The sequence below is a fragment of the Pinus tabuliformis genome, chromosome J, assembly GCF_031772625.1.
Source record: "Pinus tabuliformis cultivar Carrire ecotype Pingquan chromosome J, CPIR1, whole genome shotgun sequence".
NCBI classification, from domain to species: domain Eukaryota; kingdom Viridiplantae; phylum Streptophyta; class Pinopsida; order Pinales; family Pinaceae; genus Pinus; species Pinus tabuliformis.
Genome location: NC_142295.1, coordinates 913441192 through 913458113, shown reverse-complemented (window position 1 = coordinate 913458113; position 16922 = coordinate 913441192). Strand labels below are relative to the sequence as shown.

Below are 16922 nucleotides of genomic sequence, written 5' to 3'. Positions count from 1 at the left end.
ATGTTAGTGCAAAAACAAGGAATCCAAGACATTAGAACATTATCATTTTGGATGACTTTTATTTATTATCCTATCACTGAGAAGGGGCGCTCCTCTAAAAGACAACACATTAAACATACCTCTTGTTCCATCGAATTATTTCTGATCTCAAGGAATATTATGGTTATATCTCTACAAAAGTGCCTAATTTAATTTCATCAATGTGGATAAGACCTGCTCTCAATCCTGAGCTCATGGCCTACAAGAAGTGTAACTCAGGCCAATTTTTGATGATTATTCTGTATTGCGACACTGGAAGCAATGATGGGGAATTGATAGCTCAAGCGTGGGTTTCAAGGTGCAATGAGCATACATCTCGCAATGGGAACCCATCCAAATTCATAATTTGCAATTTGAGTGGGCTTCGAATCCTTAATTCTATGTGGAAATTACAAAGGAAAGTATCTATGTTAAGGGTGGCGTCCAAGCGTTGGCAACTTTGGAAACTTAGCGATGAGCTTCGTGCTTTCTTTCGTTGATTGAGTTGTGTGGAACCAGCGCCATTGTTGTTGGGTGGTTTGGCGTCTCAATCTCATTAGGCCAAAGGTAACCGTAGTGATCTTCATTCTCCTTTGCATTATTCGAATTGGGTTTCGTGCAGGCTCCTTCTCGGTCATAAGCATTTGTCTTGTTCTTGTTGTTGTGATTCAATCGAGTGTGGCTTTACCTTCCTTTCTGGACTTTGTTCCTTTAAGTGGTCATCCTCCCTCATTTCATATTTTCCAGTCGTTTGCCTGAAGATCATTGATTTTCGGGAGTTATCTTGGTAACATGTGGTCATTCCTTTCTGTTTAACCTATTGTTAAAGCAATTTTTTAGCGACGTTGGCATCATCATGTCCTCGTCATAGAATCCAGCTCTCCTTCAGACTCATCAACTTCTACGGTGTGTGAACACTGTAAAAAGAAATCATGTAGTCGTCAAAGGTCTTCAGAGTGTACCACCTATGACATAATAAAAGCTCTACAACCAAGTATCACCTATGACATAATAAAGGCTCTACAACTGAGTATCTCACGCCTTGAAAATGAAGTTGATGCACAACAAAATGTTCAGCGAGACAATTACATTGCAGAGCCTCCCCTGGACAATGATCTCAATCGACCGGCTGACTCTTCAGATTGACTATCTTTGTTATGTTAGGCTTCAAATGCATATGTCCTTTGTCTCAATTTCTACACATATGCTCCTCTCGGTAAATAAGAGTATTGATAGGATATGGTTTTTTTGGTGTAATAGGTAGGGGAATTTAGAAATCAGTGGTCACTCTAGATGATTTTGAGCATTCTAGCAATGTAATTCACTTAGGTATTTGTCACGACCGAGCATGGATTTAATACAAAAAGTAACTCCATTTATGTTAAAAAAATATATATATATATATATACTTCTAAATTAATTTATATATATATATATATATATATATATATATATATATATAATTATATAATTATAATTTATTAAAAAAATCAATCACTTTAGTCAGCACCTTATGGTACCAAAAACAATTTAAATATGTTTTGTTTTTAATATTTTATCTATTTATCCTTGGCTCAAGTGGTATGTATGGTTCACGATTTGTGTCTCATGTAATGTGGGTTCAATTCTCCAGAGACATGTTGGCCCTTGTGGCATTTATGAAATATTAGTTCTATCAGATATAATAATGTCAATGGGTTCTATGAAATTATCAATTGTACCAAATGGTATATATATGTGTGTTTTTTTTTAATTTTTGTTTTTTCTTATTTGTTAAATTTTTATTTTTTAAATTACAAGTGTTAGTGATTTGTTAAACGTTTTCAATTTGTTTTTAATTTATTTTAAGTTTGTTTTTTAAATCATTATTTTTGTCTTTTTAAATTTTTATAATTGATTTATTTTTTGTCATTTTTAATATTTTTTGGACCATTTTTATTTCATTTTTTTTGAAGGAAAAAAATAACTTCTGTTTATTTTGTTTTCTTTTTTATGTATAGATTTTTTCACATAATGGATCAAGTTTTCACTCACAATGTGTTAATTTTATCTGTTGAATGTCAATTTAATAATTTATTTTTAAATTCTTGTTGCAATTTGTCAAATTGTTTTTTAGGCTAAGATTTTAAAAAAGCTACACTTTTAGCTTTAATAAAAATGCTATTAGCATAATAAATCTTTGATTTAGATATTGATCTTTAAGGGTTTTTTCATGATATTTGATCTTATATACATTGATAAAATATGTTGAAATTTTAAGGCTTTTCATAATAGTGATTTAGGTATTGATTTTTAAGGTTTTTTTCATGATATTTGATTTTAATTACGTTGATAAAATATGTTGAAATTTTAAGGCTTTTCAACATCATGGTTGAAACATGTCAAAATTTTATGGTTTTGTAAAGACAATAATATTTATCTTTAAACATGTCAAAATTTTATGGTTTTGTGGAGACAATAATATTTATCTTTAATGCGATGGTTGAAACTTTTTGGATTTTAAGTTATTTTTAATGTCATTGCTCAAAAATGTTGGAAATTTTAACCCAAAACAAAAACAAAAAAACATTGATGCAACATCAATCGGGATTTTTCATATTTATTGCACAAGAAAATTGATTTTAAAAAAATGAATTTTAACCCCAAAAGAACATTGATGACAGCATCAACACTTTGTTTTTGGGATTTTTTTAATGTTTTTGTGCAAAAATAAGGGGGTTTTAGGCTACAGTTGTTTTTATATTATAGTTCAGTACAAAAGTATGCTGAGAAAATACTTGTAAAGATTGGGATGAACAATAATGCCTCTTTCGCTTAATCCCTCTTTGTTAATGTATAGTTCCCAATTTAATTTTTCTTCAGGTTTATGTCCTAGTATTGATGAATTAAATGAGTATATGTCTAGTGTATCGTGTATCGTGTGTTAATGTTGTAGATAGTTTTGTGTGTGATTGTGTCTATAAAGCCCGATATTTCACATGCAGTTGGTATAGTTCCCAATTTAATTTTTTTCCAGTTTATGTCCTAGTATTGATGAAGAAATGAGTATATCTCTAGTGTATCATGCGCTAATGTAGATAGTTCTATGGATGTGGTCGTGACTACAAAACCCCATATTTCACATACAGTTGGAGTTATCAAAAAGTACATAATAAATCTAGGAAGAGAACATTGGCCAGAAATGAAATGGGTGTTTTGGTATTTGAGTGGCACAAGTGACCATTATATCATCTTTAGTGATTGTATTGATTCAGTTTGTGAATATGATGATTCAAATTATGTTGGTGACTTAGACAAGAGGAAATCTAATTCAAGATAATGTCTTTACTCTTGTAAGTAGAGTGATAAGTTGGATGTCAAAGTTTCCAAAAACAATTATTTTTTCCACTATTGAAGCAAAGTATATAGTTGCTTCACATGTTTGTAAAGAAGCAATTTGGTTGGATGGTATATTGAGTGAGCTTGGAAAGATGCAGGAGAAAGTGAATATATTTTGTGAGAGTCCTAGTGCTATTCATTTGGCTACTAATACAACTCATCATATGAAAACTAAACATATTATGTAAAATACCATTTTGTAAGACAAATCAAAACATATTATGTAAAATACCATTTTGTAAGACAAATCATTGATGTCGGTAAAATAGCTCTCAAAAAAGTCTACACAAGAGAATTGTATCAACACGTTCACGAAACCAATTTTCGTAAATAAGTTGCAGTGGACCAAAAAAAGATGATAAATGGGGAGTGGACAAAGGATTCGAAAAATTGTGTCAAGGTGGAGATTATTAAAAATTACAACAATTAAAAGAATTATATAAATGTAATTTTTTTACCTCTAAATTTTGTACTTTAATTTGATTGTATAACAATAGCTAGTTCGTAACAATACTATTAATTAAAATATTATAGTTCGTAACAGTCAAAGAAACATTATGACTTTGATCAATAAAAGTGTTTCAATCCCTTGCGCTGTGGAGATTTTCTTAACATATTGTTAGGGTTTTCCTATATATAGATCCTATGTCTGCGTTTATAATTTCAATTCCCTATTTATTTTTGCATTTTTCCTTTATGTTAATTACTTCACTTGCCAAGGTAAATGGTTATTATGGTTTCTTGGTGTCTTCGTGTGATTGTGGCCTTCAGGTAGCTCACTCTGAAATCACTCTGAAATCGACAAACTCACTCCTAACTACTAGTCTACAACTGCTTCTAACTCCAACATTCCTTCAACCAGCAAATGTGTCCCCTTTTGGCTGTCTTAGAGGGAATGTTGGAGAGTGGTTGCAACATCACAAAAAGTATGTTCAAGTTTCATTACAGCTACCAATGGTAAGGATAAGGATGTGTGCCCTGGTTTGTAGAGGCACTACAAGAAGAAGGGGCTTGTGGATTGGGTGTTTTGAGCATATTTTAAGCTACAGTCAAGGCTTCTCTTTAGACCTCCCCCGACACAAGATGTTCATATGTTGAAACTTGCAAGATGTTCATATAAAATGAAGAAATAGATATTTATAGTATGATATCCTCTTCTTTATAGGATTTTAATGATATAACAACTAAAATATAACATTAAACATGCATCCCCAACCATAAAGTTCCCTACAGTTAACCAAGAGCCTTGTTTTAACATGAAAATACAAAAAAAATTGGAAATACAATAAAATAGAACCATTACGATAAACCTATTTAATGTTAGATTAGACATTATTTTGAAAAGGAATTCAAACAAACATACCGTAGAAATTTGACAAAATCAAATTTACTTCAATTATCATCATTTGATATCAATTAACAATTCAAATTTACTTCAATTACCATGTTTTAAATTTACAAATAACCCTCATACCTTGATTTTTTACAAAATCAATTTACTTCAATTATCATAATTTCATATCAATTAACTATCCAAATTTACTTCAATTACCATGTTCTAAATTTACTTCAATTATCATCCTTTTGATATCAATTAAAGATCCAAATTTACTTCAATTACCATCTTTTGACATCAATTAACAATTCAAACTGACATCAACAGAGAAAAGTTGTTGATAAAGAACAAACCTTTACAGGGAAACAATCGTTGATAAAGGAAAATACCTAAAGATCGCTTATCCAAAATATTTTTTGAATAAGCATGGTTTAACAGTTTTACATTTTGAAATTTGACTAGAATTCAACAAACCTAAAATTACACAAGCAGATTCAACACCGTGCAAAATCCCTAACCACTATAATTCACAGCTCAAACTTGAGTCTAATATAAATGTCTAAAAAACACTCCAAAACATAAAACAATACAACCCATCGAAAAGAGGAAAATCAATGGTTTACTGCAAGTATCATCCTAAAAGGAAGCCGCCTACTATATTTCGAAAAACAATAGGAGTTTCCTCGAGACATATTGCGAAAGAAGGAAAAATATAGTTTAAATTTGAGGCTAATTCAAAGACCCAATAATTAGCAACTTTTAAGTCGTCTGGTACGTCACTTTTAATAGCTCAAAGATTAAAGAAATTTACAATGTGATCACAACATGAGTTCCGATCAGTCTAAATTAAACACCAATATCTTACGACTAGCTTGGACAACGAATAAAATAAATCAATGACCTCACGTACTTAACATAGCAGAACGAACAACATCACATTTTACAAGTTGAACCCTTTTGCTCGGAACCAAAAACGTTAAGTGACAAACAAGCTAGATAATTTGTGATGAGCAAGCTGGATAACCAAATTCATCAATCCAAATGACTAACACCCACAATATGTTCCTACAAGCAAATTATTTTATAGAAATGGTGCCCTAGAATGTGGTGAGACAAGATACCCACAATGTGTTCCTACAAGCAAACTATTTTAAAACAATAATGACATTCCCTAGATCTCAATCTGGTGAGACGAGTTCTATTGTCACGGGACTTTCCTCTTCATTAAATCTAATATAGATAAGTTGATTGGATGCCCGTTAAAAACAACTGTTTACAGAGACAGCTCTATGAATGAACCCATATTTCCACGTCCACAGAAGAGCCTGAACCCAAGTAAATGTTACTGCATACAGAACAAATGAACATATTAACATCCACGATATAAATTCCGCCCTGATAGGGAATAAAAGCACGATGAAACTCATTCCAAAAAGATATATTATAGAACATGGGTGAAAAGCTAACATTTACAAACACGTTGGATTTAATAGCAGACTTATGGGAGGATTATTCTTATTCACAAATGTAAGTCCGCAAAGAGCAGAGTTTAATATACAAATTACAAAAAGGGACAAACAATCCGTCAAAAAACCAATGAAATGTATTGTGAGAACACCCTCATCAATTGTATCCAATTAAGAAAGGAACAAAAGATCTCTAACATCGGCAGTAAATTTACAAAAGACCGTTAATGGAAACCCCTCAACAGAATTACAAACTGTTCCCATGTAATTTGGTAATCTTGAATAAAATACTAATGTGATCAAACACATCGCAAACTTCAATTCTTCATGTGTTTTGAGTTTTTGACAAGTAAAATAAAATATAGAGCTGCTGCTATAATATTTTGTGGCTAATAATTTAAGAGTTTTGAACTACCAAAACGAAGACACACATTAATGGAACCCCTCAACAGAATTACAAACTGTTCACATGTAATTTGGTAATCTTGCATAAAATACTAATGTGATCAAACACATCGCAAACTTCAATTCTCCATGTGTTTTGAGTTTTTGACAGTTAAGTAAAATAAAATATTGAACTGGTGCTATAATATTTTTGTGGCTATTACTAATCCCAACTAGTATAATTTAAGAGTTTTGAACTACCAAAACGAAGACATACACTAGCTTACAAAGACAGACTCCGCTGTAATTTGCACAGTGAATAGAGGACACCTATAGCTTCCCGTTTGCCAAGTGGAAATGCTCCAGACTAATTTACCTGCTGCTGATAATTTCCATATGCATAAGGGGCATAACTGTACATATTGGGATCCTGAGGTTGTGGTGCATAACCATAACCTGCATCATATCCTTGTCCATAACCATAATAAGCTCCATTCCATTGATTTGGATCTGGTTGTTGGGGTTGAACCCACCCAGCAGTCTGCAGCTACAACAATATAAATCCATCATATGAACTGACATAAAGAATAATCACTTAAACAACAACTGTACCATTAAATGCACGCACTTGTTTGTTTGCAGGACTTCGTCCCCAAGAAAGACGAATGGCTTGCTGACCAAGAACTGTACCATGTAGCATTTGCAATGCTTCCTCTGCAGAAGCCCTGTAAATGGAATGATTTTGTCAAAAAACAATACAGAAATTAAACTATTAAAATTTGAACCAACACTGGTTTCTAAAATTTCAGATTCTACGTGAAGTGGCAAGCTTATGCATGTCAAGAAAATGAAGAGTAAAAAGCTACATTCTAATATCCTGACATGAAATGCTGAAATATCCTAAACAAGAAAGTGTGCAATAGGTGCTTAAAAATCTTCATAAGAAATACCTGTTACTAAACTGAACAAATCCACAACGTTTGCCCACTGGTATTTTGACATGCACAAGTTCTCCAAACTGGCCAAATAATGATCTCAGCATTTCATCTGTCACAGTTGGGTCTAAGCCACCCACAAATATCTGTCCAAAAGGAAAATAGAATAAGAATATAAAGTAACAAATTCCTTGAAGAAATGAAAGCATGCAAAGAGAAAAAAAAAACAGAGGAACGCACAGTTGTATTATTTGGATCATTATCTGAGGCAACTACTTGAGGAGGAACTGCCGCTGCTGCAAACAAAGCACTTGTGAGGGGTATAGGACATATATAGAATAAATAAAGAACAACAAATATTAAACAAGTGATATATCTCAATAAATTATCACATAGCAAACCCTGCATTAATAAATAATCACATAACATTTCATAAACAATAAACATAGCCAGAATTGATGGCTAAAGAAACTATGCTGAAAGGAACAATCACACCTGATATGACGAACTAGTAACCAGGGTGTAATCAGTTGCCACCAATGACAAGCAGCTTGCTAAAATCCTTTACAAAAGGGTAAAATAAATGATGTATGACAGGAATATTAGGCATGCATTCGGAATGGGTAAACATAACATAAAATAATAATAATACCAACATATGGGCAACTATGATTTAGTTTCGCAAAACCAAAGGCAACATAGGACAAGACATTTTTTGCCAGACCAGTAGAAAATTAGGTTTACATCCAACTAGGCATACCCTCAGCCTTTTATGCCAAGATCCACAACAATTACGCTTCCAAAAAATCAGATCTTGGCTTATTTGATCGAGCATCCATATCTTGCACCATCCCGAGGGACTCAGCAAATATCCCATGTTGCTGGAAATTCAACCCCTAGGCACTGGAAACATGACTCAAAATGTTTCATTCATCACTTTTCAACATCCTGAGGGGCTCAGCAAATATCCCATGTTGCTGGAAATTCCACCCCTAGGCACTGGAAACATGACTCAAAATGTTTCATTCATCACTTTTCAAATTTTCTGGTAACTCCTCTTTTAGCTTTATTTCCAAGTTCAAAATTCACAAATCATGCTTGTTGGACATTGAATAAACCAGCACTCCCTGTGTGTTTCTCTCATAGTACCAGTAGTCCTTGATCGGATCAAGGAGTACCTTTCATATCTTCCTGAACTAAGACTGCTTGGAAAGAACAATTTGTACCAAGAACTGTTGTTGACTTGCCGTAGCACACAAGCAATTAACACATAATTTGCATTAACCTACCTAGACCTTGATCAAATCTCAGGGTTTACCCTTTATATCTTCCTGAACTCACACTGCTTAGAAAAAAATACTTCAATGCCCTCCTCTCTCCCACACAATACAAGGGCCAGGGTTCAGCAGATATACAACACAGCAGGTTCAAATATTGGCAAGCTATCAACTACACTGCATGGGTCTGCCATGTTACAGGGTCATGTGGCCTATCAGATGTAGCCACAATTTGTGCCAAACATTATTGTTGGCTTGCTATAGCATGCAGGCAATTAATACATAATTTGCATTGACCTACCTAGTACCACTAGTCCTTGCTCAGATCTCAATGTTTACCTTTCATATCTTCATGAACTCAGACTGCTTGTAAATAACAATTTGTACCAAGAATTGTTGTTGCCTTGCTGTAGCTTGCAAGCAATTAATACATATTTTGCAATGACCTACCTAGTACAACTAGTCCTTGCTCAGATCTTAGGGTTTACCCTCTGTATCTTCCTGAGCACACCCTGCTTGGAAAGAATACTTCAATGCCCTCCTACCCCACAATAAAAGGGCCAGGATTCAGCAGATATACAACACAGCATGTTCAAATACTGGCAAGCTATCAACTACCTTGCATGGGGTCTGCCATATTACAGAGGCATGTGGCCTCTCAGATGTAGCCAAAATTTGTGCCAAGCATTGCTGTTTCCTAGCTTAGCATGAAGGCAATTAATACATAATTTGCATTCACCTACCTAATGCCTCTATAGTCCTTGCTCAGATCTCAGGCTTTACCCTTTGTATCTTCCTGAAAGACTGAAGGTACATTATTCACTAACTTCAAGATTATCATGTACAAGGACCTTACCATGCTTTGAATCAGAAATAAGCTTACAATGTTGGACCTTACCATGCTTTGAATCACAGATAAGCTTACAATACTTTCAATGCATTACACCTTTGTTTCATTACAACATGCCCCTAGAATAGTAAAAATAAAGACTGAACAGGGACCTTAAAATGGATCCTAACCATAGGTCATTTGGGTAACCACACAAAAATCATTAATAATAGAATCAACTAAGTAGCCACAACATGAAGGTAGCATCCACTTGACTATCCTTTACAGAAAATCCAAAAGATAGTCTCAGGGCCTCCAAACTGTTGATCAATCATTCATGACAACATGATACCTATGCCAACGATATACCATGCCTGCCTACAAGATGTCTTGAATGTTTGAAAATCTTTTGTAAAGATACAGAAGATGAAAAATAAGATGGACAATGAGCAATTGGGAAAAAAAGCTTATATCATTCTATGATAAAACTTCAAAAAAAAGAATTGAACAGTAAACTTTCTATAAAAAATGAAGGAAACAACCATATTAAAACAGGAAATGGAGAAAGTGACTATATAAACAGGATTTTGGAAAAGGAAAGCTAACAAGGTGGACAACTCATGAATATACAAGAAAAAAATTGTTCGACGGTAGCATAAAATGCTACAAAAATGTCAAATGAATGACAAAATAGCAGTTCATTACGTAAACAGTAAAACTGACCTAAGTGAGGCCACCCACTAAAAGGACGCTTTTTCTGTGCTGAATTTTGTTCCAGGCCCCTAACGGAACAGAGCCTCTTGGCATCCTGCTTTGAGACAACATCAGTTTTATAAGCTTTCATAACTTTGATCTCCAATTAAATTTTGCCCAATTTCAAAAAGGAAAGGAAAATAATTGGAAGGAAATGACTTTGCAGATCAACTGAAGCAACCACCGTGGTTTCTCTTGAAGTAGTTAAAATATAAATTAATTCCAAAGCTTAGCAAAGTTGGCTTGTATAGAACTCACTAGTTTTAAAAACCTCACACATCACCTGACCAAATTCTAGTGTAATTTAAAAAAGCTCTTAATCGGGTATAATGGATTCAAACATAACTGGAATCAGGAATATACAAAAAAGCAACTGCAATACCAGCCAGCTGCTAATTTAGAAAGGAAAGTACTCAGTACATAGAATAGAGCATAAAGCTACACAGCACAGAGGAAAGTAAAAGCAGTTCTGATCCATATCAATGGAAAATATGAATTTTGCCAACCAACACAACCATTATTTACCATTATAGCATCTGCTACCAGACTACTTAAATCTCAAAAAATCAATACATTTATGTATACATTTGCACAACTTACGTTTAGGATATGGTTGCTGAAAAACTGTGGTCTTCTTTGTTGTGGCAGGACCTATTCGCATAGGTCTTGAGGAACAAAACACCCCATTCATCTCTGTCATAGCCCGAACTTGCTCATTCTCATCCCCAAACCTTACAAACCCATATCCTTTTGAACGGCCTGTAACCCTATCAGTAACAACCTTGGCTCCTTTTACAGTTTGGTATCTATTTCGGAATGTCTCTTGCAACAAATAGTCTGTCACATCAGATGCCAAATCTCCAACAAATATAGGATAATCAGGTCCAATCTCAGGCCGCTTTTCTCCAATGCCAAAGGTTGCCCAATTTATCCTGTAAAATTGTTCAGTGTTGGGCATCTGTGCACCATTGTAAGTTTGCAAAGCTCTCTCAGCTCCTGCATGGCTTGCAAACTCCACAAAGCCATAACCCTCTGATTGTCCAGTCTGTTTATTGCGAATAATTTTAACAGAAACAACCTGCCATTGACAACATGATTATGATCAAAACAACTATGTATCCAGACAAACATTTCTGATAATAAAAATGCAAATAATATTCAGTAGGTTTTAAATTTGCATACAGAATACAATGAGATAGGAAAAAAGAAGTAAAAAGCATAAATTACAATTAATATACATATTTCCTTCATGATATTTTGGAATTGAAGGACCACGCCCTTGAACATGCATGGATGGGCCCCAACCCTACACTTTTCCTCAATTTCCAAACACAAGAAGATTGACTCAAAGCCGTCTCAACTCAGAAGAATGGCTTTACTCCCACCCACACAAAGGATCCTCCTCAATGCTAACATCACCTAATCCTAGCAGGCAAAACTCAAGCTATCTAGGGACCATGTCACAACTATGCAAAAAGAAGTGAAGTGGGTAGTTATCCAAGATGTAACAACATCAAAGGCCCATCAAGATTGTTTATCACATACAAGATTCCCTCCAAAACAGGGTTACTATGTTGTAATCATATGAACATGCCAAATTTCTATGGGTCCATTTCCATCAAAATTGCACCCTTCTCTGAGACAACTACATTACAATTTTCTACTTCTCAAGCTTCACTAGTCTTATATGTAACTTCAACACCCACAACAAAAATATATTAGTATCCCAGTCATGACAGATTCAAGGATGTACTTTGCCTTGCGGACAGCCAAAGTTTATGGGCCTTCCTAGGAGTTCAAGGCAAGAAAGAGCCCATCATAGTAGGGGAACCAATGTTTCTAATAGTGTCCTAGCCAAACAAGATCTTCTCCATGCATTCAACACTTCTTAAAATCCCAACTCCTAGAATACCACACCCTCCTCACCTTCACCTTAGAACAGCAAGCAACAAATCCAAGCAATTAGCAGAGTTCCAAACTGCATCAGATAATAGAATGGTGAGACCTTTAAGTCTCTCCTCAACCTCCCCTTCTAAGACCCAATCAATATCACCAAGAATATTTTGAATGCGTCAGACTACTTCAATCCACACACATTAGGAATGTTACAAGTACTAGCTCCAAACAAATGCCAAGGAAGGTGCCTCCCACCAAAACATACCCAAATATGTATATAATTATAGCCTTATTCACAAACATATAACGAAAATGTGATAAGAGACGTGCAATAAATTGGAAGAGACCAGGTTCAAATGCCATAAAAGGGGACAAAAAAAGCTTACTAAGAAAGAAATTCATGTCTTAGTAAGATGTCTAATTTACAAAAATGAAAAAAGGAAATCAATTGTTCTAAATAATAAAGACAACAGTCCTTATCAAAGCATACAACTTATTGCTAAAACGTAGATCCAATCAATTGATCCAAACCTTGGATTATGAAAACATGGCATTCAAATGCCATTGAATGCCATACATATTTCCAAACAGGGCACTTACAGGATTCTGTCCGCGGACTAAAAAGCCCCCAATAAAGAAAAAGGGGCAGGTCCACAAACAAAAGGCTTGTAACCTTTTGATCCCATTTTTTCAAAGAATGAAGGGCACATCAAGGAGGACCCTCCCAACACACAATGATATGAGAACTCAAAATCCTGATGAACCTGCACAGCCCATGCAGAATGATATAGAAACAAAAACAATCCTTGAATCTGATTATTCATGGAGCTGTGGCATGCAAAGAGGATGGGTTGCTGGGTTCAAAAAGAGCCCGTGTTTCAGAAAGTTCAAATTCTGATAAATAACACCCCGCTGTGGTGCCTGTGACTGAGCTGGCAGTCTTACCTATTGATCCACCTCTGGGCGAGGGCAAACGGTCCAAAGAAAGAAAGAAAAAATAAACAGAAGTTGAGTGACTATTACAACACTTAATTTCTCTTTTGATCTTATTTTTATTTTTATTTTTATTTTAGGGCGGAGAGGCTGTTAATCTGCTCTCACAAGACTACAGATCTTGGTCACACAAAACAAACTATTTCGTAAAGTCAAACTCCTAGTCTGATTCAATTATTTCTACTTGTATAATTCTAATTAGACGAATTAAATATAAAAACCATGGAAAGAAAACAGACAAAGAACAAAAAAAGGTCGAAGCTCAAGCATTCTCCTTAATCTATCGATCATACTCCATAGTAAGGCCGTACCAGTACCACGACTACAAGAAATAATTTCAAATAGGGTAAACATGCTCTACCTTAAGTTCCAAGACATCAATCAGAATCACATGCTACATGCATTTCGTCGTATCCAAACACGAGAATCAGATTAAAAGGGCTGAGACCCATTTTACAAGTCCCGGCAATTTTAATAGCACAGATACCATCAGATCTAGCTTCTAAACAGAAGTAATAACATAGTTTGTCGAGTATACCAAGGCCAAGAAAAATTAAGAAGTCAGGAGAAAGATCACGAAAAGTTGAGCTGTTACCGATTATAACGCATATCACTACAGCGAAGATATATTGAGAATTACATAACCAAAACTACGAATTAAACAGCAGCTCATCACAGCAAACCGTGCAAATAATTCAATTCACTAACCATTAAAAAGAACCCTCCCGAACCCCTTAGCCTTTACTTACACTATGCTAAACATGAGCCAAACAAACAACTCCAAAATATTCAAAAAATATATAACAGTGTTGTATACTACAAGTCATATGGGTTGTGGACAAATGGCTAAATCAAAGCACTCTGAAGGCATCACTTCCTTAACAAAGGGTAAATAACAAACCAACTAAATAACAATGATATTTAAAATCCAATGAACCCACGAAAATTTTGGGAATGTTGACCCTGCCTTCAAAAGCAATCATCCCTATCCCTAGGCTAAACGTACTTTCAATCGAATAAGAGAAATCTATTAAAAAAACTAAACCAGATCAAGCATACATACCTCTTGGCTATTACCAAAACAGCCATGCAGATAACTCTCATCCATCCAATACTGCAAATCTCCGACCCACAGGGTTCTAATCTCGTCAGCTGAGGTCGGCTGCTGCGGGTATTGCTGAGCCATAAGCTGCGGTTGGGGATGCTGGGGTTGGGGTTGGTGTTGCGGGGGCCAAAACCCAGCCTGAGGAGGCGGCTGAGGCTGAGGCTGCTGAGGCTGCATCTGCTGCTGCATCATCATCCACTGCTGTTGCTGCTGCTGGGGATCGATCGCGGGTGCAGCAACAGGAGGGGGAGGAGCGACACCGACGGTTGGCTGCATCATTCTGAGATGTCTTGAAAGAATAAGGGGACAAAAACGGGAAAACAAAACCCTCGAAGCAAAGAAAAACCCTCAAACTACAATCAAACAAAAACCTGCGAAACTCGCAAGAGCCGCGGAACAAAGAGTTCCAAGAAACCTATGGCAGCTCAGTAAATGTGCTAAGAATGTATACAGGCCGTGCAGATTTCGATCGAGAATCCACGAGACTAGGGTTTCTCTGTAATCTGCGCGAGCTCCGAAGGAGCCAAAAAGGGGAATGAAATTGCGATAATGAAACAAGATAAAGAAGAGAATATGTGTAAAATTTATAAAGGATATAAAATATATCATGCGTATGACTGTGGTTTAAAAAGAATAATAAGGTTTCGGTGTTTCGGTCATATTAGGTTTGTTAAATGTCGGTCGTCAGTGGGGAATATGGTGAGCTGGCCGGGTTTAATGGTGCTACACTCCTCGCTCCTCAACCCTGATTTAACGCCGCGGTAGTAAAAGCATTAGTCTAACTATTTCGATGTGATTGTATTTTTTCTGGTACTTTTCTCAGTTAATTTTACTCAAAATCAAAATGGGGTAGGGATTTCTTGAAATTAAAAAAAAAAAAATTAAGTGTCCTACGAAATTTGGTACAAAATCGTACAAAATCAAGCGGTTGTAGGATGTTAAATTTATTTTTATATTAAAAAATATTTAAAAATTAATTATGATTTATTTAAAAATGGTGAGGTTAGAGATCAAATTTAGTAGGTGTTACTATAACGCCAAGAATATATTTAATAGTCTTTATATCAAGAATTTATGACTTGGTAAAAACCAGAAACTTCACATACAGTGATGTGTGGTGTGGTGGCTGAGTTCATTGGGTGAAACCCACAAGGTCAGGGGTCAAATCACACTGAGTATATTATCCTGCTATGGTGTGCGGATAAAGGAGTAGACTCCAGACTCCCCTTATCCGTGAGTCTCGGCTCTTGCCAAAACCATGTGCCTAAAAAAAAATCCAGAAACTTCACAAAAGTAGGAAAACCACTAGTATACTTCTTGAACCTAGAAATTAATTATTATAATAATAATTAAAAATGAAATTTGATCCCCGGATCCGGGTGGCGATACGCGGCATATCGGTCTTCATGCGTGAATTAATTACCCAGTACTGCCAGCTGCAGAGCAGCGTGGACTCCCGGGCTATTACCTCACGCGAGCTGCTCCTGCGCATTAAAACAGTCCTGGGTGAAGGATGGGCAATCAATGTCTGCATTGATCAGCGCATCAGGTCTCTCGTTATAATCATGCAGATCCAAGGTTTATTCTCCATGCTTGGTGTTCTGCAGTATGGTGACAGAACCTGGCCTGCGGAAGCTGCGGTTGATGGTGTCGTTTTGGCGCATTGCGGCAAGCTTGAGCCTTTAATTCCTCAGGGTAATCTCCTTCCTGCTCTGGTCTCGCATTCTCTGTTTGTGTTTAATAATTCCGTTGCTGGGTTTAAGTTCTGTCATCCGGCGGTCTTGGTTGATATCTCCAGTGGGCAAACCTCTGGCTTCTCCCAATTCGGTCTTGTTGTTTTCTTAGCCCACTCCCCCTCTGAGTTTGTCTTTCTTTATCTCACCATGGTGCGTTCTGGAAAGCGCCATCACTCTGGGGAGCGTAGGGAAACCAGTCGGCACCCTCCAGTCGCTCTGGCTGTGGAAACTGCGCCCTCCCCTGTTCATGAAACTGGCCCCTCTGTTGGTTCTGCCTCGAAGCCTAAACCCAATAGTGTGTTTCAAACCGCGCACTTTAAGTTCCAGAGTAATTTGCATAGACCCCTGATTACTACCCACATCACCCTCATTATCTCAGAAGAGGAAAACGTGGTCTCCCCCTTAGCCTGTATAGTCCCTGACCCGTCTCCTGGCAATGAGAATTCCTCAGATGATGACAGCATGGGAAATTGGGAAAAAGGAAAAGAGGAACAGGAAGCAATGCTCATAATTCCTCCTCCTACTGTTGATCCAGCGCCTGTTGATGAGAACAGGAATCCCGAAGCAGAAGAACATGTTATTGTTATCCAGGACAATAATACTAGTGGCAGTGACAGTCGGAAGAGAGAAGATGTTGTTCAGCCTGAGAAGACGGAGAATGACCCAACCATGGAGAAGTAACGCCTCTGAGGATCATTCTTTTTCGCTTTTGTTCAGGTCTCAGGATTCTGGTCAGGCTTTTATGAAATTTTCCTACAGTTTTTGTTTAGCTCTCAGGCGGTTTCTGATGAATGTTCTCATCCTGAGATGGAAAAT

The 16922-nt window shown here is 36.1% G+C and overlaps 1 protein-coding gene across 5 annotated transcripts; it reads right to left on the bottom strand.

The window, feature by feature from the left end:
* Nucleotides 1-5616: 5616 nt before the first annotated feature.
* On the bottom strand, nt 5617-14873 carry LOC149229713 (polyadenylate-binding protein RBP45A-like). 5 transcript variants are annotated; one of them, XM_089378707.1, is made up of 7 exons: nt 14329-14872; nt 10977-11454; nt 7758-7813; nt 7533-7663; nt 7211-7307; nt 6959-7129; nt 5617-6077 (listed from the first exon to the last, which is right to left on the bottom strand). In XM_089378707.1, the coding sequence occupies exons 1-7, from the start codon at nt 14647-14649 to the stop codon at nt 6075-6077; spliced, it is 1257 nt and encodes a 418-aa protein (XP_089234833.1). In that variant the 5' UTR covers nt 14650-14872; the 3' UTR covers nt 5617-6074. The 5 variants fall into 5 exon arrangements, with proteins under 5 accessions (XP_089234833.1, XP_089234831.1, XP_089234830.1 ...); XM_089378705.1 differs by having other exon boundaries at nt 6021-7129; nt 7758-7810; nt 14329-14873; XM_089378704.1 differs by having other exon boundaries at nt 6021-7129.
* Between the last annotated feature and the right edge of the window lie 2049 nt (nt 14874-16922).

Excerpts from the sequence above, each read along its gene's own strand:
- LOC149229713 (XM_089378704.1), bottom strand. The coding sequence starts at position 14,649 with ATGATGCAGCCAACCGTCGGTGTCGCTCCTCCCCCTCCTGTTGCTGCA. Across the intron at positions 7,814-10,976 it reads TCAGCAACCATATCCTAAAC|CAGCGGCAGTTCCTCCTCAA; the intron begins GTAAGTTGTGCA and ends CTTTGTTTGCAG. Across the intron at positions 7,664-7,757 it reads ATGATCCAAATAATACAACT|ATATTTGTGGGTGGCTTAGA; the intron begins GTGCGTTCCTCT and ends CCTTTTGGACAG.